General features: G+C 63.9%; 3 protein-coding genes across 10 annotated transcripts; 1 reads left to right on the top strand and 2 right to left on the bottom strand.

The window, feature by feature from the left end:
• Positions 1 to 1,070: 1,070 nt before the first annotated feature.
• SORT1 (sortilin 1) lies at positions 1,071 to 7,959 on the top strand. 3 transcript variants are annotated; one of them, XM_065698431.1, is made up of 20 exons: positions 1,071 to 1,329; positions 1,821 to 1,880; positions 2,015 to 2,052; positions 2,140 to 2,242; positions 2,413 to 2,577; positions 2,724 to 2,797; positions 2,909 to 2,958; positions 3,444 to 3,571; positions 3,659 to 3,803; positions 3,987 to 4,142; positions 4,225 to 4,331; positions 5,099 to 5,201; positions 5,284 to 5,452; positions 5,533 to 5,723; positions 5,792 to 5,981; positions 6,838 to 6,954; positions 7,071 to 7,179; positions 7,316 to 7,422; positions 7,518 to 7,638; positions 7,755 to 7,959. In XM_065698431.1, the coding sequence occupies exons 1-20, from the start codon at positions 1,120 to 1,122 to the stop codon at positions 7,767 to 7,769; spliced, it is 2,358 nt and encodes a 785-aa protein (XP_065554503.1). In that variant the 5' UTR covers positions 1,071 to 1,119; the 3' UTR covers positions 7,770 to 7,959. The 3 variants fall into 3 exon arrangements, with proteins under 3 accessions (XP_065554503.1, XP_065554502.1, XP_065554504.1); XM_065698430.1 differs by having other exon boundaries at positions 3,441 to 3,571; XM_065698432.1 differs by lacking the exon at positions 1,821 to 1,880 and having other exon boundaries at positions 3,441 to 3,571.
• A 1,209-nt stretch (positions 7,960 to 9,168) lies between these two features.
• LOC136023602 (copine-5-like) lies at positions 9,169 to 17,580 on the bottom strand. Of its 5 annotated transcripts, none has more exons than XM_065698197.1 (18): positions 16,750 to 16,942; positions 16,258 to 16,297; positions 16,095 to 16,171; positions 15,942 to 16,001; positions 15,782 to 15,845; positions 15,474 to 15,577; positions 14,878 to 14,982; positions 13,925 to 13,966; positions 13,768 to 13,843; positions 13,494 to 13,566; positions 12,589 to 12,650; positions 12,389 to 12,435; positions 12,132 to 12,313; positions 11,898 to 12,025; positions 11,090 to 11,192; positions 10,459 to 10,516; positions 10,293 to 10,366; positions 9,169 to 9,711 (listed from the first exon to the last, which is right to left on the bottom strand). In XM_065698197.1, exons 1-18 carry the CDS (start codon positions 16,872 to 16,874, stop codon positions 9,425 to 9,427), a joined length of 1,707 nt encoding a protein of 568 aa, XP_065554269.1. In that variant the 5' UTR covers positions 16,875 to 16,942; the 3' UTR covers positions 9,169 to 9,424. The 5 variants fall into 5 exon arrangements, with proteins under 5 accessions (XP_065554269.1, XP_065554270.1, XP_065554268.1 ...); XM_065698198.1 differs by having other exon boundaries at positions 9,486 to 9,711; positions 13,494 to 13,547; XM_065698196.1 differs by lacking the exon at positions 15,474 to 15,577 and having other exon boundaries at positions 9,486 to 9,711; positions 16,750 to 17,580.
• A 453-nt stretch (positions 17,581 to 18,033) lies between these two features.
• PPIL1 (peptidylprolyl isomerase like 1) lies at positions 18,034 to 24,376 on the bottom strand. 2 transcript variants are annotated; one of them, XM_065698202.1, is made up of 5 exons: positions 24,268 to 24,376; positions 23,714 to 23,868; positions 23,548 to 23,616; positions 22,051 to 22,308; positions 18,034 to 18,057 (listed from the first exon to the last, which is right to left on the bottom strand). In XM_065698202.1, the coding sequence occupies exons 1-4, from the start codon at positions 24,321 to 24,323 to the stop codon at positions 22,088 to 22,090; spliced, it is 501 nt and encodes a 166-aa protein (XP_065554274.1). In that variant the 5' UTR covers positions 24,324 to 24,376; the 3' UTR covers positions 18,034 to 18,057; positions 22,051 to 22,087. The 2 variants fall into 2 exon arrangements, with proteins under 2 accessions (XP_065554274.1, XP_065554273.1); XM_065698201.1 differs by lacking the exon at positions 18,034 to 18,057 and having other exon boundaries at positions 22,017 to 22,308.
• Positions 24,377 to 24,527: the final 151 nt, after the last annotated feature.

Raw genomic sequence — 24,527 nt, 5'->3', positions numbered from 1 at the left:
TGTTGCCAGATGGATGTGGGAAGGGCAACCGGGTCTTCACGGCTGGATCAGCCCTTGGATAACCTCAGCTCTTCCATCCTCTCCCATTCCTGCTGTGAGTTTCCCCTCTTTCATTAACAAATTAAGGGCACAACCTGGAGCATCGGGTGATGCCTGAGGCCGTGGTCCAGGCTGACCACACAGCCCTCACCTCCAGGTGGAAGAGTAAAGGTCACCCATACACAGTGGATGGGCTCTACCCTTCCCTGGCGTCCTTCCCACGGCCCTGCTCCTGATTCCTGACGTGGATCTGAGGTGTGGAAGCTCGCCTGGCTGGAATATCCAGCAGGTCCGGGCCATCGGCCACCTCCCAGTGCCAGGCACCTCCTGCTTCATCCCCCACATCCACCCTTGATCCCAAACCTCCCCTAAAGCCTTGGGTCACCTCAGGGCCCTGTCGGGGTCCCTTTTCCTTTGGGAATGTGTGAACCGGCTGCTGCTCCGGCTTTCTTTGTGTCCGCGGCCACACAAAAGCTCTTTCTTCCCGGTCACGGGTGTGCCGGTGGCAGCATCCCATGGAACCGGCTCTTCGGGACCGGAAAATTGAGGCTTTGTGTTCCTTATCTGATCCCTCCCGGCAAGGGAAGAGCCTCAGCTCCCCGCCCGCATGAATAATGCAGTGGGGAGCGGGCTGGGAGATCGGACCCGCTCTGTGCATCACCGAGCCCCGAACACCCGGGGCTGCCGGTACCGGCCGCCCGAACCGGGGCAGCCGGACCTGTGGCTGTAACCAATCAGAAAATCGCTTCGCTCCCTCCCCTCGCCGCTCGGCCAATCAGAAAGCTGTCGCTAGGTAGATTAGAGCGCCGGGGTCAAAAGGGAGAGGGCGGGCTCGCAGCCACTTTGCCAGCCAATCAGAGCAGGAGGAGGGAGGTGATTGACAAAGAGAAGGCGTTGGGAGGGGCCAGGGGCGTGTCACTGGGGAGAGCGGCGTCTCCCACAGCCAACCAGCTCTCGGGGGCGCGGCGAGGGGGGCGGGGCTCAACTCTGTGAGCAACCAATGGGGAGCGAGGGGCGGGCAGCGGCGGCAGGACCGGGAGAGCGGGGCGGCGGCGACGGTGGCGGTCGGCGGGAGTCGCCATGGGCCCGCGGGGGGCTGCGGCCTGCACCGTGCTCCTGGCGGCGGCGATGGCGGCGGCGGCGGCGGGGCCCGCGCTGGGGCCGCGGCTGCGGGGCCGGCACCGGGCCCCCCGCGGCGGCACCGGGGCGCTGACGGCGGCGGCGGCGGGAGGCGAGGCCTGCGGCGGCCTGCGCGGGGTCCCGGCGGCCCTCGGCAACAACACGCACCCGGTGAGGCGGGCTCGGGCCGGGGACACCCGGGACAGGCGGACGGGGACCCCCTGACAGCGCTTGGAGGGGGCGGGCAGCCCCCCCGCCTGTGGGACGCACGCACAGACACCCCCCCCCGACCCTTCCCGTCCCAAATCCCATGGGATGCACACACAGGACCCCCCCCCCGACCCTTCCCGTCCCGGATCCCATGGGATCCGGGCAGCGCAGGGTGCGCTCACAGACACCGCTGGGGGGACGTGACCGCGGCGCTGGCTCCGCTCCCGGGCCGGGATCGGGATCGGGATCAGGGCGGGCTCCGTGCCCGGGCGGGGGCCGGTTGCCACCCGGTGGCGTTGCCGGCCCCGTTTGGCCTTGCCCGCGCTGGGCCCGGCCCGGTTACACCAACACCGAGGTCTTCTCCCTCCTTCCCCCCCTTTTCCCTTCATTTCTCCCCCTTTTCCCACTTTCCCACCCCCTTTTCCTCCCCTTTCCCCTCTCATCCCTCTCAGTTCATCTTCGACGACCTCAGCAGCTCCGTGTCCCTGTCCTGGGTTGGTGACAGCACAGGGGTGAGCACTGCGGGGGCCGGGTGGGGGGGTCCCCACTTCCATAGGGGACAATGGGAGCTGGATGGGGTGACCCCCACGATGTGACCTTGCTCTGCCCCTCTATCCCCATCCTGCTCATCCCGACGACATTCCAGGTGATCCTGAGCTTCGGGCAATCCAAACTGTACCGGAGGTGAGTGGGACCCTATGGAGGGGTGGGAGCAGCACCCCCCCCCGCATCCCTGCTCCTGCTTCCCACCGTGTGCTCCCTCCCTTCCAGCGAGGACTATGGGAAAACCTTCCTGGACGTCTCCAGCCTCATCAACAACACCTTCATCCGCACCGAGTTCGGGGTGGCCATCGGGCCGGGCAACTCCGGGAAGGTGGGAATGGGGCTGGGAAGGGTGGGCATGGGGATGGGAATGGTGCGGATGGGAAGGGTGAGGATGGAGATGGGAAAGATGGGGATGGGAATGGTGGGGATGGGGTTGGGAATGGTGGGGATGGGGTGGTTGGGTCCCCATATCCCATGGTCATGGCTGCCCCCATGCAGGTGATCCTGACGGGGGACGTCTCCGTTGGGAGCCGCGGGGGCCGCATCTTCCGCTCCGTGGATTTTGCCAGGAATTTCATCCAGACGGAGCTGCCCTTCCAGCCGCTGGTGCAGCTCAGCTACAGCCCGCGGGACCCCGACTGCCTGCTGGCGCTCAGCACCGAGGTGAGCCAGGATGAGGCCCAAAAGGGGGCCACTTCCCTATGGATGCTGTGCCTGGAGGATGCCCAGCCTGGGAATGGGCTTGGCGCCCCAGAGAGGGGGATGTGCTTTGAGGGGGGGTTCACCCAAATCCCTCTCCCCATTCCCAGAACGGGCTCTGGGTCTCCAGGGACTTCGGGCACAAATGGGTCCTGATCCACAGAGCCGTGTGCTTGGCCAAGTGGTGAGTGAGTGACCCCCCGGGGGGGGAGCGCAGCCATGGGGTCACCAAACCCCCATCCCCCTGTATCCCACTGCTCCCGGTGCCACTTCCCCTCTTCCCTTCCCTTCCCAGGGGCGCGGATGGCACCATCTTCTTCACCACCTTTCTGAACAACTCCTGCAGTAAGTCCTGCCCATGCACGGACCCAGCACGGCGTGGGGTGTGTTGGGATACTGGGGGGCTGTGTTGGGATAGTGGGGGGATGTGTTGGGGTACTGGGGGGGTGTGTTGGGATAGTGGGGAGGGATGTGTTGGGATACTGATGGGGATGTGTTGGGATACTGGGGGGGGGTGTTGGGATAGTGGGGGGATGTGTTGGGGTACTGGGGGGGTGTGTTGGGATAGTGGGGAGGGATGTGTTGGGATACTGATGGGGATGTGTTGGGATACTGGGAGGGGATGTGCTGGGATACGGATGGGGATGTGTTGGGATGGTGGGGGGGATGTGTTGGGATGCAGCAGGGGATATGTTGGGATACTGAGCGGGATGTGTTGGGATACTTGGGGGGGATGTGTTGGGATACTGATGGGAACAGCCCCGGTGGTGGCTGCTGAAGCCGGAGGCAGCTCCAGGCCCTTTAATCCCTTCTCCCTTCTCCCCAAGAAGCTGATCTGGGCTTCCTGGAGCTCAAGAAAACCTCGGACTTCGGCTCCTCCTTCAAGGTCATCGGCACCAAGATCTATTCCTTTGGCCTGGGGGGACGCTTCCTCTTCGCCTCCGTTATGACCGAGCAGGTCCTTGTCATCCCCCCCCCGTTCCCCCCCCCGGCTGCCTTCATCCCCATGAGGATGAGCGAGGCTGACGATGCTTTGGTCCCTCAGGGCACCACGAGGCGCATCCACGTCTCCCTGGACCAAGGGGAGAGCTGGAACATGGCCCAGCTGCCCTCCGTGGGGCACGAGCAGTTCTACTCCATCCTGGCTGCCAACGAGGACCTGGTCTTCATGCACGTGGATGAGCCGGGCGGTGAGCACCACCGCGGACAGGGACACCGGGAGCCGCTCCGCCATGGATGCGGCTCTTTGCCATCGGAGCATCCCTATTGAGCATCCCCTCGCTTGTGGCCTTCAGGGGTTCCTCCTCTTCCTACAACACCCCACGGCCTCCCCCCCCACCTCCATCACCCTTATCCCTGTGTCCCTGCCCTAGACACCGGCTTCGGCACCATCTACACCTCGGACGACCGCGGCATCGTCTACTCCAAGTCCCTGGAGCGGCACCTTTACACCACGACGGGGGGGGAGACCGACTTCACCAACGTCACCTCCCTGCGCGGCATCTTCATCACCAGCGTCCTCTCCGAGGGTGGGTCCAGGCCCGGGGGCTGCTGCGGGAGAGGGGAGGGAGGCGCTGGGATGCTCCTGACCCCCTTCTCCCCCGCCCCCAGATAACTCCATCCAGTCCGTGATCACTTTTGACCGGGGCGGGCAGTGGGTGCCCCTGCGCAAGCCCAAGAACACCTCGTGCGACTCCACGGCCCGCAGCAAGGACGAGGTGGGGCAGGGCCCTGTCCCTGTGGGTGCTGCTGTGGGGCACTCAGTGGTCCCCTGCCTCGGCTCTGCCAAAGGGATGCTCAGGGATGGGGGGATCCAACCTGCGCCTCCCAGCGGAGATGCTGAGGGTGTGAGGCTGGCCGTGAATGGGGTGTGGGGCACGCCATGGGATGTGGGGCCCGCCATGGGATGTGGGGCACACTGTGGTGCTGCAGGTCCACCATGGGGCTGTGGATCACCCTCTGGGACTGTGGTTCACCCTGTGGGGCTGTGGATCCCTCCATGGGGCTGTGGATCCCTCCATGGGATGTGGGTCACACCATGGGATGTGGATCCCTCCATGGGCTGTGGGTCACACCATGGGCTGTGGATCCCTCCATGGGATGTGGGGATCCCTCCATGGGCTGTGGATCCCTCCATGGGATGTGGAGCCCTCCATGGGCTGTGGATCCCTCCATGGGATGTGGATCCCTCCATGGGATGGGGATCCCTCCATGGGCTGTGGATCCCTCCATGGGCTGTGGATCCCTCCATGGGATGGGGATCCCTCCATGGGCTGTGGATCCCTCCATGGGATGGGGATCCCTCCATGGGATGGGGATCCCTCCATGGGATGGGGATCCCTCCATGGGCTGTGGATCCCTCCATGGGCTGTGGGTCACTCCATGGGGCTGCCCGGCAAGCTCTGATCAGGCTGGGGGAGCCCTGGGGTCGCTTCCCAGCACCCACTTGGGAGTCCCCGCGGCCACGCTCTCCTCTCTCCTGCAGTGCAGCCTCCACATCCACGCGTCCTACAGCATCTCCCAGAAGCTCAACGTGCCCATGGCGCCGCTCTCGGAGCCCAACGCCGTCGGCATCGTCATCGCTCACGGTACCAACCCCGCCGGGGCAGGGACAAGGGGAGCCCAGAGCCACGGCCGGGTCCCCGCCGTGACCCTGTGTGCCCCCCGCAGGCAGCGTGGGGGGGGCCATCTCGGTGATGACCCCCGACGTGTACATCTCCGACGACGGGGGCTACACGTGGGCGCGGATGCTGGAGGGGCCGCACCATTATTCCATCCTGGACTCGGGCGGCCTCATCGTGGCCGTGGAGCACAGCAGCCAACCCATCAACACCATCGAGTAACGGGGCGGGGGGCTCAGTGGGCACAGGGATGCTCTCCGAGGTGCCCCACGGTGCTGAGCGCATCCCCTGCCCGCAGGTTCTCCACGGACGAGGGGCAGTGCTGGTACCGGTACCCGTTCTCCCAGGAGCCCATCTTCTTCACGGGGCTGGCGTCGGAGCCGGGCGCCCGCTCCATGACCGTCAGCGTGTGGGGCTTCCGCGGCAGCTTCTTCTTCCGCAAGTGGGTCTCCTACACCATCGACTTCAGCGAGCTGCTGAGCAGGGCCTGTGAGTGCCGCTGGCGACGGGGACGGGGCCCCGCGGTGCCAGCCTGGCGCTGAGCTCGGTGCCCGCAGGTGAGGACAAGGACTACACCATCTGGCTGGCGCACTCCAGCGATCCCGGCGACCCCGGCGACGGCTGCATCCTGGGCTACAAGGAGCAGTACCGGCGGCTGCGCAAGTCCTCGGTGTGCCGCAACGGCCGCGACTACGTGGTCACCAAGCAGCCGTCCGTGTGCCCCTGCACGCTGCAGGACTTCCTCTGGTGGGCTCTGTACCCTGCATCGTCCCATCCCTGCATCATCGCATCCCTGCATCATCCCATCCCTGCATCACCCCATCACTGCATCGTCCCATCCCCAACTTCATCCCATCCCTGCATCACCCCATCCCTGCATCACCCCATCCCTGCATCGTCCCATCCCCTACTTCATCCCATCCCCAACATCATCCTATCCACAGCATCATCCTATCCCTGCATCATCCCGTCCCTGCATCGTCCCATCCCTGCATCGTCCCATCCCCAACTTCATCCCATCCCCAACATCATCCTATCCACAGCATCATCCCGTCCCTGCATCACCCCATCCCTGCATCACCCCATCCCTGCATCGCCCCATCCCTGCATCGCCCCATCCCTGCATCGCCCCATCCCTGCATCGCCCCATCCCTGCATCGTCCCATCCCTGCATTGTCCCATCCCTGCATTGTCCCATCCCTGCATCATCCCATCCCTGCATCGTCCCATCCCTGTATCATCCCATCCCCAACACCATCCCATCACCAACACCATCCCATCCCTGTGTCATCCCATCCCTGCATCATCCCATCCTTGCGTCATCCCACCTCTAACATCTTCCCACCTCCCGCCATTATCCCACCTCTCCAATGTCTTCCCATTCCCTACACAGCTCTTTCCACTTCCAACATTGTCCCACCTTCTCACCTTCCCACCTCCCCGTGTGTCTTCCCATCCCTTCCCAACATCTTCCCATCACCCCCCCATCTCTTCCCACCTCATCTCCCACCTCCCGTCCCCCTTTCAGACCAGCGTCCCCCTCCTTTAGCCCCTCTGTGTCCCCCCGGGGGGGTCTCATCCCCTTTTCCCCTTCTTCCCGCAGTGATTTCGGCTACTACCGCCCGGAGAACCAGTCCGAGTGCGTGGAGCAGCCGGAGCTGAAGGGCCACGACCTGGAATTCTGCCTCTACGGCCGCCGGGAGCTGCTCAGGACCAGCGGGTACCGCACGGCTGCATCCGCGCATCCTGCCCCCAGCGGGGCCAGACCCGGCTCCATCCCCTCGCCCCGGGGCCGGGCATCCCTTGGGACTCACCGAGCGCTTCCTTCCCCTCCAGGTACCGGAAGATCCCTGGGGATAAATGCTCCGGAGGGGAGAGCCCGGCCCGGGAGGAGACGGACATGAAGAAGAAATGCACCAGCAACCTGCTGAGCCCCAGCCCGCTGGTGGGTGCCGGCGCCGGCAGCACCCATGGGTGACACCATGGGCATGGAGGCCACCTCCTACCCCCAGTGGGGCCGGGGAAGGGGGGGGGGTGGTGGGGGTGCACTGGGGGTCACGGTGCCCCCCCCTTTCCCGCAGGCCGCCCCCCGCAGCCCCGCTGCCGCTGTGCTGGCCGTGGGCACCGCGCTGCTCCTGACCGCGGCCGTCGCCGTGCTCCTGGTCAAGAAATACGTGTGTGGGGGCAGGTGAGGGACCCCCCCCCCCCAACAACGGCTCCCCCCATGGTGGGGGGGGGGCTGCTGCCTTCACCGGCCCCCCCCTTCCCTTGTGTCCCCCCCAGGTTCCTGGTGCAGCGCTACTCGGTGCTGCAGCAGCACGCGGAGGCCAATGATGCGGAGACCATCGATGCGCTGGGCCCCCCCGCGCCCACCAAGCCCGGGTACCACGATGACTCCGATGAGGTGAGCACCCCCCCACCTTCATAGGGTTCTGTGGGGGGGTCCTGCCCTTGGTGGGGGGGGGCACCGGCACCCCAATGGGTGATGGATCCATTTCCCCCCCCCCCCCCAACTTCCAGGATCTCTTGGAATAGCGGCGCTGATGCTGAGGACACAGAGATGCTGCCAAAGGCAGGACCCCCCCCCGCGCTGGGGGGGCTGTAACTGAGCTCCATCCTGGGGGGGGGGGTGATGCTCTTTATTGTCCCCTTTTCTGGGCTATTTTATGTCATAGGAACCGCCCCCCCCCAGCAGTGTCCCCAAGGTGGGGGGGGGGGGGGGCTGAGGACAAGCTTTGGGGTGTCCCCACTGCCTGGGGGGGGGTAACCCCCCCCCTTCCCAAAGCAATGCTGCCATGGGGTGCCCCCAGCTTTGGGGTGCGGGTCCCCATGGGGGGGGGGTGGGTCATGGTTTGGGCCCCCCCCCAAGCTCACAGTGGCCAAGGGAAACGCAGCAATAAGGAATTGAAGCTTGAAGCAGGGAGGGGCCTGGGGCGGGGGGCTCGATCCTGGCTGGGGGGGGGCAGCTCCCAGCACTGTGAGGCTCCTTACACTGGATCTATCCTTTATTGGGGGGGGGGGTTCCCCCACAACTCCCCCCCCTCATCTCCCAACCAGCCTCGGGGGGGGGGAGCTTCTGTCCCCTCTCCATATTGGGCAATGGGGGCTCCGCTCTGCCCCATAGCTATCGCGATAGGGCCGGGTGTCACGACATAGAGTGGGACCCTCCCCACTCTTAACAGTCGTGTCCCCCCCCCTCCCTCCAAGTGCTGGTGGGATTTGGGGGTGCGGGGGGGGGCACCTCTTGCATGTGCTTCAACACGGGGCTCGGTGCCCTAAGTCAAAGCCATAGAGCCCTGTGTGCCCCCCAGGTGTGGGGGGGGACACACGGACACCCCCCCCCCCAAGGTAAAGCTGGACCCATGGGGCTGTGTCTGTATATTTGGGGTATTGGAAATCAAAGCAGAGCCTGGGCCCTGCCCTGTGCTTGGGGGGGGGGATCCGGGGGGGGTCACCCCCATGCAGGGCCCATGGGGTGGGGGGGGGGCAGGCATTAAAAACACTGCTCATTTATTCCAGTTTAAGGCAACTCAATACAGACACAGACACGGGGGGGGCACAGAGATGGGGAACCCCCCCTGTGCAAGGGGATGGCCATGGGGCTGGGGGGGTCTGTGGGGCTGGGGGGCTGTCTATGGGGTTTGGGGGTGTCCATGGGGCTGGGGATGGCTATGGGGCTGGGGCGGTGCCTATGGGGCTTGGGGTGTCTATGGGGCTGGGGGAGTGTCTGTGGGGTTTGGGGGTGTCCATGGGGCTGTGGGGGTCTATGGGGCTGCAGTGTGTCTATGGGGCTGGGGATGGCTATGGGGATGGGGGGGTGTCTGGGGATGGGGGGGCTGTCTATGGGGTTTGAGGGTGTCCATGGGACTGTCGGTGTCTATGAGGCTGGGGGGGGTCTAAGGGGCTGGGGGCGGGGTCTATGGGGTTTGGGGGTGTCTATGGGGCTGGGGGGTCTCTATGGGGCTGTGGGAGTGTCTATGGGGTTTGGGGGTGTCAATGGGGCTGGGGGTGTCTATGGGGCTGGGGGGGGGGTCTATGGTGCTGGGGGGCTCCATCTGTCAGCCCTGGGGATGCTCTGGATGCCACCAGAGGGGACCCCACACTTGGGGGTCCCGGTTTCTGTGCTCTATGGGGGGGGGGGAACTGGGGACCCCTTTTCCCTTTATTTGGGGGGGGGGCAGGATACCCCCTCAGCACTGGGCCAGCCTGGGGCCCACTGCGACCCCCCCCCCCAACCGTGATTGATGGGGATGAGGGGGGGGGGCGGATCCTGGTGCTTTATCCATGGAAATAGAGGGAAAGGGGCCGCGAATGGGGGGGGTCACTGCGGGGGGGGCGCGGGCCCGGGGCTGATGCCTTTGGCCTTCATGTAGGACAGGAGCTGGGGGGGCACCTCGGCCAGCACCGCGCGCGCCAGGCGCGCCATGGAGCGCACTGCGCCCCCCCCCGCCGCCACATGCTCCCGGAACGGCACAAACTGGGGGGGGGACACAGGGAGTGACCCCCCCATTGAGTGCCCCCCATTGAGTGCTCTCCATTGAGTGCCCCCCATTGAATGCCCCCATAAATGAGTGCCCCCATTGAGTGCCCCGCATTGAGTGCCCCCCATTGAGTGCCCCCCATTGAGTGCTCCCCATTGAGTGCCCCCCATTGAGTGCCCCCCATTGAGTGCTCTCCATTGAGTGCCCCCCATTGAGTGCCCCCCCCAAATAAGTGCCCCCATTGAGTGCTCTCCATTGAGTGCCCCCCATTGAGTGCCCCCCCAAATGAGTGCCCCCATTGAGTGCCCCCATTGAGTGCTCCCCATTGAGTGTCCCCCATTGAGTGCCCCCCCAAATGAGTGCCCCATTGAGTGCCCCCCATTGAATGCCCCCATAAATGAGTGCCCCCCATCGAGTGCCCCCAGTCTCAATGCACCCCCCATTAAGTGCTCCCCCCCATGTCCCAGTGCCCCTCGTACCCCATCATATCCTGTAACCCCACTGCCCCCCCCCATGCCCTGTCCCTCCCATCACCCCGGTATCAATGGGGCTGACGTGGGGCGGGGGGGGGCGGTACCTGCACAATGTCCCTCTCGGCCACCCTCCCGCGGGAGGACACGCGGATGTCGTCCCCATCCAGCTCCACCATGGCTGCGATGGGGGGGGGGGGGGTCACCCAGGGGGGACCCCATTAACCCCCCCCCATAACCACACGTGGGCCGTGTTGGGCCCCCCCCACTCACCATCGAACTCGGCCTGGCCGACCCCCACGATGATGATGGACATGGGGAGCGCAGCGGCCTGGGGGGGGGACCCACACTGAGCTCAGGGCCCCCCCCCACCCGCAACACAGGGTGTGAGACCCCCCCCCCCCCATTGGAGAGCAGCATCGGCTTCATCATCCGGAGCGGGGGGTGTGGGGATGGGAGCCCCATGGCTTGGCCATGGTGGGATTCCTGTGCCTGGGACCATGATGGGCATCCCGGGATCATGAAGGGCATCCCAGGACCATGATGGGCATCCCAGAACCATGATGGGCATCCCAGGACCATGATGGGCATCCCGGGATCATGATGGGCATCCCGGGATCATGATGGGCATCCTGGGATCATCATGGGCATCCCAGGACCATGATGGGCACCCCACTTTTCAGCCACAATGGGTATTCCATGCCTTGGCCCATGATGGACATTCCAGGACCGCCCCAATCCTGGGTGTCCTTCCCTTGGGATCTCAGTGGGCATCCTGCACCCAGGACCAGGATGGGCACCCCACGCCTTGGCCACGATGTGCATCCCATGGGACCATCGGTGCCCGGTTCACCCCGGCACCCCTGGGTGCTGCCCCCCCCTTGCGGCACCCCGAGCCCCTCACGTTGACGATGGCCTCCTTGGTCTGCGCCATGTCCGAGATGACGCCGTCGGTGATGATGAGGAGCACGAAGTACTGGGAGCCATCGAGCACCGCGGCCGCCGCGCTGGGAGCCACCGGTCAGGGGCCAGGGAGGGGCCCGGGGTGGGCACAACCCCCGGACCCCATATCCTGTACCCCCAGCCCATAGCCCATAGCCTGTATCCCATATCCATATAGCATAGCCCACACCCCACTCCTGATATCCCATATCCTGTATCCCATACCCCATACCCCATATCCCACATCCCCATATCCCATACCCACACCCCATATCCCATATCCCACATCCCATACTCCATATCCCATACTCCATATCCCATACCCCATATCTCATATCCCACATCCCATACTCCATATCCCATACCCCATATCCCATATCCCATACCCCACACCCCATATCCCATACCCCATACCCCACATCCCATACTCCATATCCCATATCCTATACCCCATACCCCACATCCCATACTCCATATCCCATACCCCACACCCCACATCCCATACCCCACACCCCAACCCCACACCACATATCCCATATCCCATACCCCATATCCCATACTCCACACCCCATATCCCATACCCCACACCCCATATCCCACACCCCATATCCCATACCCCATATCCCATACTCCACACCCCATATCCCATACCCTACACCCCATATCCCATACCCCATATCCCATACCCCACACCCCATACCCCACACCCCACACCCTATACCCCATGCCCCATATCCCGCACCCCACACCCCACACCAGCCCCCCGGTACCGCGCCACGTGGTTGACGACGGGGGCGAAGTTGGTGGGCCCGTAGAGCTGGACGCGGCGCAGGCTCCGGTGATAGGCCTCCAGCACGCCCTCGATGCCGCTGCACGCCGGGTTCTCCGCATCCCCGTTCTGCAGCGCAAGCGGGGAACCCCCCCCACCACCACCACCACAACCACCGCCACGGTGACGTCACCGCATCCCGGCCCCATCCCTCCCTCCCGGGGGAGCCTCTCACCAATGGGAACTCGTGGGACACGCGCCCGTCCGGTGGGATCTTGGCACCGAAGCCCAGCGCCGGGAACATCTTGTCGCTGTCGTAGTCCTGGATGATCTCCCCCACCGCCTTGAGGGCCATGGTGTAGGCGTTGAGCTGGTAGGGGCTCAGGTAGTGCAGGGACGTGGGTTGGGACGGGTTCCCTGTGCGGGGTTCGGGGGGGGTCAGATGGGCCCTGACACCCCATGAACCCCCCCCGACTGCGGCCCCCCCCTCACCGTTGGATGCGGTGAAGTCGATGGCAACGGTGAAGTTGAGCTGGGTCCTGGTGGGGATTGGGACCAATGGGGGCTCCGCGTGTCCATGGGGGGAGTTCTGTGCCCCCCGGCACACAGGGGAGGGATGGGGACCCCCCGTGGTCCATGGGGTGTGGATGGGGCCGGGTTCCACTTCCCCACCCCACCCCCCCGCGGCTCACCCGCCCCTGATGTAGTCCAGGAAGCTGGGGTCGGACTCCACCGAGAAGGACAAAAGTGTCACCTGTGGGGAGCGGCGTCATCACCATCACCCCTGTGTCACCGTCACCCCTGTGTCACCATCACCCTGTGTCACCATCACCATCACCCTGTGTCACCATCACCCCTGTGTCACCATCACCCTGTGTCACCGTCACCCTGTGTCACCATCACCCCTGTGTCACCATCACCCTGTGTCACCATCACCATCACCCTGTGTCACCATCACCCCTGTGTCACCATCACCCTGTGTCACCGTCACCCTGTGTCACCATCACCCCTGTGTCACCATCACCCTGTGTCACCGTCACTATCACCCTGTGCCACCATCACCCTGTGCCACCATCACCCCGTGTCACCATCACCCTGTGTCACCATCACCCTGTGTCACCACCACCCTGTGTCACCATCACCATCACCCCTGTGTTACCATCACCCTGTGTCACCATCACCCCTGTGTCACCGTCACCATCACCCCTGTCACCATCACCCCTGTGTCACCATCACCCCTGTGTCACCATCACCATCACCCTGTGTCACCATCACCCTGTGCCACCATCACCCTGTGCCACCATCACCATCACCCCTGTTACCATCACCCCTGTGTGACCATCACCCCTGTGTCACCGTCACCATCACCCCTGTTACCATCACCCCTGTGTCACCATCATCCTGTGTCATCCTCACCCTGTGCCACCCCGTCGGTCACCCTGTCCTGTGTCACCATCACTCTGTGTCACAACCACCATCACCCCCATGTCACCACCACCCTTTGTCACCATCACCCTGTGTCACCATTACCTCTGTGTCACCACGACCATCACCCCCATGACACCATCACCCCTGTGTCACCATCACCCATCCTCACCGTGCCCGAGTTCAGGTATTTCTTCTTCTTCAGCTTCTTCTTGGGGTTCACCACCTGGGGGGGACGGGGGGAGCTGCAGCACCCCAGGGTGCGGGGGGGGACAGGGGGGGTGCACTGCAGAGATGCAGCACCCAGGGGTGCCAGAGAGGGGCTGTGGCACCCGTAATGCCCATAGGGACCCAAGGGACCGTAACACCCATAGGTACAGCATGGGCACCACAGCACCCATGGGTACACCATGCACCCCATGGCACCCATGGGTGCCCCTGCTCACCTCATACACGTTGAGGCCGCGCTCTCCCCGCGCCAGCTCCCTGTAGCTGGTGGTGAACTCCCCGATGAAGTCGTGGCTGTGGGGTGAGGGGGGGCCCATGGCAGGGGGGGTGTCTGGGCCCGGGGGGTCCCCCCCCATGGGCCCCCCCAGGGCTCACCTGCCAGAGCGGTCCCAGTCGTACACCTCCACCTTGATGGTCCTGCGGGACATGGGGGTCACACCGGTGCCCCCGACCCACACCCTGGGGAAAGTGGGGTCCCCAGGGGCTCCTTTGTCACCCCCAGGGCCCCCTTTGTCACCCTGTGGGCTCCTTTGTCACCCCCATGGGCTCCTTTGTCACCCCCAGGGCCTCTTTTGTCACCCTGTGGGCTCCTTTGTCACCCCCAGGGGACCTTTTCCTCCTCCTCAGGCTCTTTTCATCCCCGTTGCCACAGCAACACCTGGTGATGCTGAGCCAGCACCAAGGTGACACCGCTGCGGGGGGGGGACACGACACCCACAGCCCAGGGGTGGCTCATGGGGGGCTCTGGGGTGTCACTGAGATGTCATTGCGGTGTCATTGGGTGTCTCTGGGGTGTCATTGGGATGCCATCAGTTGCCATTGGGTGTCATTGGGGTGCCACTGGCTGTCACTGGGTTGGCACTGGATGTCTTAGGGTGACATTCCGGTGTCTCTGGGGTGTCACTGGGTGTCTCTGGGTGCCATCGTATGCCATTGGGGTGCCATTGGCTGTCATGAGGTTGTCATTGGGTGTCTTGGGGTGCCATTGGGGTGTCATTGGGTGCCATCAGGTGCCATCAGGGTGTCATTGACTGTCATTGGCGTGCCATTGGGTGTCTCTGGGTGCCATCGGGTGCCATTGGGGTGTCATTGGCTGTCATGGGGTTGTCATTGGGTATCTTGCGGTGACATTGGGGTGTTATTGCGGTGCCATTGGCTGTCATTGGCTGTCACTGGGGTGCCATTGGCTGCCATGGGGTTGTCATTGGTTCTCTTGGGGTGCCATTGGCTGTCATTGGGGTGTCATTGGGTGCCATTGGCTGTCATTGGGTGCCATTGGGTGTTGTTGGGTGCCATTGGGTGCCATTGGGCGCCGCGCCGCCGCTCACCGGTCGGGGTCTCCGTTGCAGAGCGCTCGCACGGGGATGTCGAACGCTGCCCACACCGGGGCCAGCGTCTGCCGCGCCACCTCCGTGCGGTGGCAGATGGTGAACCTGGGGGGGCACCGCGGTCACCCCATGGTGGTGACCAAACCCCCCCCCCAATCCCCATAGAGACCGGCCCGGGGCACCCCCTGCCCGAGCTGCCCATGGGGACAGCGGGGGGGCGGGGGCAGGGGGGGGTCCTGGGATGGGATTTAGGGGGGTCCCAGGATGGGTTTGGGGGGTCACGGAATGGGGTTTGGGGGGTTCCAGGATGGGTTTGGAGGGGGCCTGGGGTGGGTTTTAGGGGGGGTCCTAGGATGGGGTTTGGGGGGGGTCCCAGGATGGGTTTGGGGGGTCCCAGGATCGGGTTCAGGGGGGTCCCAGGATGGGGCTTTGGGGGGTCATGGGTTGGGGCTCGGGATGTCCCGGGATGGGGTTCAGGTTGTTCTGGAATGGGTTTTGGGGGGTCCTGGGATGGGGGGGGGCTGTCCCAGGATGGGGTTCGTGGGGGTCCCGGGATGGGGTCCGGGGGTGTCCCCGTGTCCCGGGGGGTCCCTCACGTCCCGTCCTCGTTGCTGCGGTAAAACACCAGGAAAGGGTCGGATTTGCCAAAGAAATCCTTCTTGTCCAGTTTATTGGCACAGAACTGCAGCGTGGCCACGTCCTGCGGGGGGGGCACGGGGGGGGGGTGTCATTGGGTGCCACCCCCTTGGGGACACTGCAGGACGGGGGGGGGGGGCAGAGGGACACCAGCCCCTTGGGACAGGTGAGCCCTGAGCATCCCCTTCCTCACTAAGGGGGTTCAGCCGCCCCCCCCCAATGGGGGTGTCCCCCCCCCGTCCCCATTGTCCCCACTGCTGGCTCTCACCCGGCAGTTGCCCAGCTCCTCGGCAAGGACAATGATGGTGCCGCAGCTCTTCCCGGGAATGCCGCTGCCGGGGGGGGGGGTGTGTGTGGGATCGGGATGTGAGGGGGGGGCACGCACGCAGTGACCCCCCCCCCCCAAGATGCGAAACCCCCAAACTCACCCATTGGAGAGCGCCGGAGCTGGTTTCCTGCGCCGGGAATGCGTGGTGGCAGCACCCATCCTGCGGGACACGGCGGGGTAATCCCATGGGAATGGGGGGGGGAGAGGGGTTCCCCACGGGAATGGGGGGGCCCCGGGGGGGGGGGGTCCTCACGTCAGCGGCTTCTCGAGGCGGCCGCCGGCCGAGCCCACGATCTCGCCCAGGGTGCAGAAGGTTTGGCCCAGGAAGTCCTGCGGAGGCACCGGCTCAGCCCCGAGCGGGGCCCGGCCTGTGCTGTCCGCAGGGATCGGGGCGGCGGGGCCAGGCCCCCACTCACGTGCTTGGAGAGGTCGGGGCTCTTGGAGTCCACATCGTAGCTGGGGACAGAGCAGGGATCGTGGCAGCGGGAGACAGGGATGGGGATGGAATGGGAATGGGATGGGGATGACATGGGATAAGGATGCGGACAGGGATGGGGACAGGGATAAGGTGGGATGGGGACTGAATGGGGACAGGGATGGGGATGGGATGGGGACAGGGATAGGGTGGGATGGGGACTGAATGGGGACAGGGATGGGGATGGGATGTGATGGGGAGAGGGATGGGATGGGATGGAGATGGGGATGGGATGGGTTGGGATGGAGATGGGGATGGGGTGGGATGGGATGGAGATGGGGATGGGGACAGGGATGGGATGTGATGGGGACAGGGATGGGGATGGAATGGGATGAGGACAGGGATGGGAATGGGATGGGATGGGACAGGATGGGGACAGAGACAGGGTTGGGATGGGGACAGGGATGGGATGGGACGGGATGGGCGCGCTCACAGGTCGAAGCGCAGGTTCTGCTTCTCCTCGAAGAAGTAGTCGAGGACGAACTTGTGCAGGAAGTCGGGGTTCAGGGAGTTGTCGATGACCTCGGTGCGGCCGAACTGGGGACACGGGGACACCATGGGGGGGGGGGGGGGGAGGCCACGGGGACATCGGGAGCCAGGGGCCCACGGGGACACGGAGCTGGGGCCGGGGCCACGTGTGCCAGGGGCAGGAGGGCCCAGCTGCCCCTTTGTCCCCGCTGGGCCGGCCCCAAGCCCTGCCCGCCCCCCCCCCGCCCATCAGCGCCCGGAGCCCGCAATTAACCAGAGGCTTAATTACAGCCTGCGGGGGGCGGGAGGCAGCGGGGGGGGGGCAGCGGCACCCGGGGTGTCCCCGAGTGTCCCCTCCCTGCGCGCAGCCAGGCTGAGAGCTCATTGGTCGCCTGCCTGGGCGCCGGCAGCTGATTGGTCAGCTGCCCAGCACCCCAACATGATCCCCAATGTGCTGATTGGCTGGATGGCTGCACCCCAGAAAGCTGATTGGCCAGCACCTCAGCAAGCTGATTGCTCACTGGTTAACTGGCTGGCACCCCAACATGCTGATTGGCTGGTTGGCCAAAATCTAACGCACTCATTGGCCAGACCACCAATGTTGATTGGCCAGGCAGCTGGCACCCCGACATGCTGATAGGTTGGCATCTAACAGGCTGATTGGCTGGTTGGCCAGCACCCCAACTTGCTGATTGGCCATGACCTCAACATGCTCATGATAGGCCAGCTGGCTAGCACCCCAACATGTGATTGGCAGTGCCAGCTGGCCACTATCAATCCATCCATCATCCATCATCCATCCATCCATGCATCCATCCATCCATCCATCCATCATCCATCCATGCATCCATCCATCCATCCATTCCTCCATCCATCCGTCCATCCATGCATCCATGCATCCATGCATCCATCCATCCATCATCCATGCATCCATGCATCCATCCATCATCCATCCATCCATCCATCCATCCATGCATCCATGCATCCATGCATCCATGCATCCATCCATCCATCCATCATCCATCCATCCATCCATGCATCCATCCATCATCCATCCATCCATCCATCCATCATCCATCCCTTCCTCCATCCCTCCAGACACTCACCTCCAGCCACTGCCGGCTACCGGGGCGCTGGATGTACAGGACACAGACTGGGGAGAGCGAGCAGAGGGTCGGGTCGGGGTGGGGGGGACCATGACCCCCAACACCCCCGACCCCCCCAGCACTCACGTGGGTCCGACTTGGAGAAGGTGTCCTTGTCCAGGAGCTGCCTGTGGGAATGGCACAGGGAGAGTGCGGCTGTGAGCCGGGTGTGAGCGGGGAGCGCTGCGTTGTACCGGGTCCATGCTCTGTGCTGGGGGGTCCCAGCTGGATGCGTCCCATGTCAGGGGGTGCACAACCATGGTGACACATGTCAGGGTGTCATGGTCATGGTGACACATGTTGGGGGGTGTCACGGCCATGGTGACACGTGTCGGGGTGTCACTGTCATGGTGACACATGTTGGGGGGTGTCACTGCCATGGTCACACGTGTTGGGGTGTCACAGCCATGGTGACACGTGTCGGGGTGTCACGGTCATGGTGACACATGTTGGGGGGTGTCACGGCCACGGTGACACGTGTCGGGGTGTCACTGTCATGGTGACACATGTTGGGGGGTGTCACCGCCATGGTGACACGTGTCGGGGTGTCACTGTCATGGTGACACATGTTGGGGGGTGTCACTGCCATGGTCACACGTGTTGGGGTGTCACAGCCATGGTGACACGTGTCGGGGTGTCACGGTCATGGTGACACATGTTGGGGGGTGTCACGGCCACGGTGACACGTGTCGGGGTGTCACTGTCATGGTGACACATGTTGGGGGGTGTCAGACCATGGTGATACGTGTCGGGGTGTCACTGTCATGGTGACACGTGTTCGGGTGTCACTGTCATGGTGACACATGTCGGGGTTTCACAACTATGGTGACATGTGTCAGGGTGTCACCGCCATGGTGACACGTGTTGGGGTGTCACGGTCACGGTGACACGTGTCGGGGTGTCACAACCACAGTGACACGTGTCGGGGTGTCACGGCCACGGTGACACGTGTCGGATGCATGCTGTGTGCCAGGGGTGCAGTTGTTCCCCCCCCCCCGCAGCATCCAACCACCAGGATTCGCTCTGGTCCCACTGGGAAGGGATGGGAGCAGCCACAGGAGCCGCCCGGGGGGGGCACCCGGAGCTGTTGGGAGCACCCAGCATGGCGGGGGGGGGGGCACCCAGCGTGGCCGGGGACCAGGGACACCCCAAACCCGGCCCGCAGGGACACCCCGACACCCCCATAACCCGGCCCCTGGGGTGCCCCCTCCACCCCCAACGCTCCCCTGTGCCCCCCACACCCACCCTCAGTGCCCCCCCCCTCCTTCCCAGTGCCCCCCACTGCTCCCCATTCCTCCCATTGCTTTCCCCAGTGCTTCCCGGACGCTCCCACACCCTCTCCCAGTGCTCCCCACTGCCCCCAGTGCCCTCCCTAGAGCCCCCCCTTCGCCCCAGTGCCTCCCACATCCCCCTCCAGCGCCCCCACCTCTGAGTGCCCCACAGGACCCAGTGCCCCCCTGTGCTTCCCAGTGCTCCCAGTGTCCCCATTGCATCCCATGCTTCCCAGTGCTCCCATTGCATCCCAGTGCTCCCAGTACAGCCCCCGTGCTTCCCAGTGCCCCCATTGCATGCTAGTGTCCCCAGTACACCCCATTCCCCCCATTGTAGCCCAGTGCTTCCCAGTGCCCCCATTGCCCCCCAGTGCTCCCAGTGCCCCCATTGCAGCCCGGTGTCCCCAGTGCCCCCCTGTGCTTCCCAGTGCTCCCAGTGCCCCCCATTGCATCCTAGTGCTTCCCAGCGCCCCTCATTGCACCCCAGAGTCCTCATTACCCCCCATTCTCCTCATTGTGTCCCCAGTACCCCCCATTCCCCCCATTGTACCCCAGTGCTTCCCAGTGCCCCCAGGGCCCCCCCCTGCCCTCATCGCACCCTAGTGTCCCCAGTACCCCCCATTCCCCCCATTGTAGCCCAGTACTTCCCAGTGCCCCTATTGCACCCCAGTGCTCTCAGTGCTCCCCATTGCACCCCAGTACCCTCCATTGCCCCACTGCATCCCAGTGCCCCCATTGCACCCGTGTCCCCAATACCCCCCATTCCCCCCATTGCACCCCAGTGCTCCCACTGCCCCCCCGTGCTTCCCATTGCCCCCATTGCCCCCCATTGCCCCCACCGCACCCCAGTGCCCCCGCTCCCCCCAGTGCCCCCAGTATCCCCACTCCCCCCATTGCACCCCAGTGCTCCCAGTGTCCCCCTGTGCTTCCCATTGCCCCCATTGCCCCCCGTATCCCCCACTCCCCCCATTGCCCCCACTGCAGCCCAGTGCCCCCGCTCCCCCCATTGTACCCCAGTGCTCCCAGTGCCCCCCTGTGCTTCCCATTGCCCCCATTGCCCCCCGTACCCCCCATTGCCCCCAACGCACCCCAGTGCCCCCATTCCCCCCATTGCACCCCAGTGCTCCCAGTGCACCCCCGTGCTTCCCATTGCCCCCCATTGTCCCCCGTACCCCCCACTCCCCCCATTGCCCCCACCGCACCCCAGTGCCCCCGCTCCCCCCCCCCCCCCCGCGCTCCCACCCCCGGCTGTTCCCCCGCTCCCCCCCCCCCGCCGCCCCCGGTACCGGCAGGACACCGTGAGCTCCACGCGCGTGGCGGGCCCGGGGTCGCTGCCGGGCTCGGGGCTCCCCAGCCCCGCCATGGCGAGCGCCGCGTCCCGCACCGGGCACCGGGCACCGGGCACCGGCACCTCCGGAGCCCCCCCCGCCTCCGCCAGCCCCTCGGTACCGCCCCGGCAGCGCCCATTGGCTCCCAGCAGCCCCTCGGTACCTCCCATTGGCTCCCATTGGCTCCCAGTAACACCCAGCAGACCCCCAGGTAGAGCCAAGAGCCCCCCAGTAGCCACCAGTACCTTCAAGGAGACCCCCGGTAGCACAAAGGGCCTCCCAGTAGTCCCCAGTAGCCCCCTAACAGTGCCCAGTAGTCCCCCACCCCAGCACTGCACTGGGGGCACTGGGCACACTGGGAGGCACACTGGGGAGGGGGGGCTGCTGCAGCCCAGGGTTGTTGTAGGTCCCACAGAAACTCCAAAGGGCCCTGAAGAACTGAGGGGGGGGCCAGGGCAGGTTTTGGGGGGACGCTGCCACCCCCTATGGGACATGATGGGGGTCCCAGGGTACCTGGGGTGGGGGGCCACGCATGGTGGGGGGGGCTGAACCCCCTGACCCCAGAGCATGGGGGGGACACTGGGGTCTCTGTGTCGCCCTTTGACCCCATGCCTGGAGCCTCTCCACGCCCCAGGTCTGAGGGACACACAACGCCCCTTGGTCCCCACCATGACGTGGTGACCTCCTCCACGCCACCCCCAAAACCATCACACTGGGGAGGTCCCAGGGCACTTTGGGGGGACACAAGGTGGGGGCTGGAGCCACCCAAACCGCTTCCCCGGAATATGTAGATGGATGTAGAGCATCCATCATCCATCTATCATCCATTGCCCATCCATCCATCCATCCATCCATCATCCATTATTCATCCATCCATCCATCCATCCATCCATCATCCATCCATCCATTGTGCATGTATGCATGTGTGCATCCATGCATCCAACCATGCATCCTCTATCCATCCATCCATCCATCATCCACCCATCATCAATTATCCATCCATCCATCATCCATCCATCATCAATTATCCATCCATCCATCATCCATCCATCATCCATTGTCCATCCATCCATCATCCATCCATCCATACATCCACCCATCATCCATCCATCCATTCATCCTGAATCCCTGCCATCCATCCCTCCATCATCCATCCATCATGCATGTATACATGTATGCATCCATGCATCCATCCTCTATCCATCCATCATCCATCCATTCCTCCATCCATCATGCATGCATGCATCCATCCATCCCTCCATCGTGCATGTATGCATCCATCCAGCCATCCTGCATCCATCCATCCATCCATCATCCATCCATCCCTCCATCCATCATGCATGCATCCATCCATCCATCCCTCCCTCCATCCAGGGACACTGGGGTCCTCATGTCCCCCTTTGCCCCTCCATATCCCAGCTCCAGTGGACACCCCCTTGTTAATGCGTCACCCAACCACGGCACGGAGACCACCCCCAAAGCCCATCACACTGTGCGGGGGGGGATCACCTCCATTTCCCACCTCCTTTATTCCACAGGGGGGGACCCGGAGCCCCCCGTTATCCCGATGGAAAAGCCTTGATGACTTTGACGTCGTCGAGGGGCCGGTCCTGCGCGTTGGTGTCCACCATGGCGAGGCGCGCCAGCACCGCCATGCCCTGGCTCACCCGGCCAAAGATGCTGTGCTTCCCGTCCAGCCACTGCGCCGGGGCCAGCGTCAGGAAGAACTGGCTCCCGTTGGTGTCCGGCCCCGCGTTGGCCATTGCCAGGATCCCTGCGCCTGGCGGGGGAAGGACGGAGGCATGGAGGGAGGGATGGATGGATGATGGATGGATGGATGGATGATAATGGATGGATGATGGATGGATGATGATGGATGGATGGATGGATGGATGGATGACAGGTGGATGGACGGATGGATGGATGGATGATGGAGGGAGGGATGGATGGATGGATGATATGGATGGATGATGGATGGATGGATGGATGGATGATGGATGGATGGATGGATGGATGGATGATGGATGGATGGATGGACGGATGATGGATGGATGGATGGATGGATGGATGATGGATGGATGGATGGATGGATGATGGATGCATGGATGGATGATGGATGATGGATGGATGGATGCATGGATGGATGATGGATGGATGGATGGATGGATGGATGATGGATGGATGGATGGACGGATGGATGGATGGATGATACGGATGGATGATATGGATGGATGATGATGGATGGATGGATGGATGGATGGATGACAGGTGGATGGACGGATGGATGGATGGATGATGGAGGGAGGGATGGATGGATGGATGATATGGATGGATGATGGATGGATGGATGGATGGATGGATGATGGATGGATGGATGGATGGATGGATGATGGATGGATGGATGGATGGATGATGGATGCATGGATGGATGATGGATGATGGATGGATGGATGCATGGATGGATGATGGATGGATGGATGGATGGATGGATGATGGATGGATGGATGGATGGATGATGGATGGATGGATGATGGATGGATGGATGGATGGATGGATGATGGATGGATGGATGGATGGATGGATGGATGGATGATGGAGGGATGGATGGATGGAAGATGGATGGATGCATGATGGATAGATACATGATGGATGGACGGACGGACAGACGGATGGATGGATAGATGGATGATATGGATGGATGATGGATGGATGGATGGATGATGGAGGGATGGATGGATGATAGCATTAATGGTTTGGGGGTTTGGGGACGGGTTGGCCTTGTTTCATGGCAGATAGAGCACCCCATGCATGGGGTTTTGGGGCACACAGGGGACATGCTACCCCATAGCCAAGGTTCTGACATTGTGGGGGACATGCCATGGATGAGGTCTGGGGGTCACGTCACCCTATGGACAGGTCCTGGTGGACACGGGGGTCACATCACCCTATGGACAGGTCCTGGTGGACACGGGGGGTCACATCACCCTATGGACAGGTCCCACTGTGCCCCCCCACTCACCGGTGAACTTGAGCTCCGGGTGCAGCTCATCCTCAAAGTGCTTCCCATAGATGGAGGCACCACCACGGCCTGGGAGGGGGGGGAATGATGGAAACAGGGGGTCAGGGGCATCTGGGACAGGGGGGGGACCAGGGATGGGGTGACCGGGGGGGGGGGTGCTGCTCACCGGTGCCAGTGGGGTCCCCCCCCTGCACCATGAAGTCCTTGATGACGCGGTGGAACTTGGTGCCGTTGTAGTAGCCTCGGCGGCAGAGCTCCGCGAAGTTCCTGCACGTGCGGGGCGCGTGCTTCCAGTACAGCTCCAGCACCAGCGGGCCCATCCTGCGGGAATGCCGGGAATGGGGTCACCCCATGGGGACACACAGCCGGGAATGGGATGGGATGGGGGTAATGGGACTGGCTCGGAACGGGGAAGGGAACTGGGGATGTCTGGTACAAGGTGGGGGGCAATGGGATGGGGGATAATGGGGTATCCGGTACCCGGGGAGGATGAATCGGAACCGGGTGTACCGGGGTGTAACCGGTACCAGGGTGAACTGGAACTGGGTGTACCGGGGTGTAACCGGTATCAGGGTGAACCGGAACCGGGGTGTAACGGAGTGAACCGGAACGGGGGTGAACCGGTACCGCGGTGAACCGGAACCGGGATGCAATGGGGTGAACCGGAACCGGGTGTACCCGGGTATAACCGGTACCGGCACCGGTAGGGGATGTCCTTACGTGGTCTCCATGGAGACGGTGGGCGGTTGCCAGGAGTCAGGAGGGACGGCGGCCATGCCTCCGCTACCGCGCGCTTCCGGGGGACACGCCCCCTTCCCCGGCTCCAGCCAATGGGAGAGCGCGTTTGGAAAGGGGCGTGTCCGCGGGGAGCAGAGCCAATCGGCGCGGCGGGTTCCGGTGACGCAGAGCAGGGGGAATTCGAACGGGGCCACGCCCCCTCCTCCCCGCATGAACACGCCCCCCTCCCCTTGGCCACGCCC

This window comes from Lathamus discolor, chromosome 19 (assembly GCF_037157495.1).
Source record: "Lathamus discolor isolate bLatDis1 chromosome 19, bLatDis1.hap1, whole genome shotgun sequence".
Classification (NCBI taxonomy): domain Eukaryota; kingdom Metazoa; phylum Chordata; class Aves; order Psittaciformes; family Psittacidae; genus Lathamus; species Lathamus discolor.
Note: the sequence above shows the minus strand (reverse complement) of the source record. Positions and strands in the feature narration are given on the sequence as shown.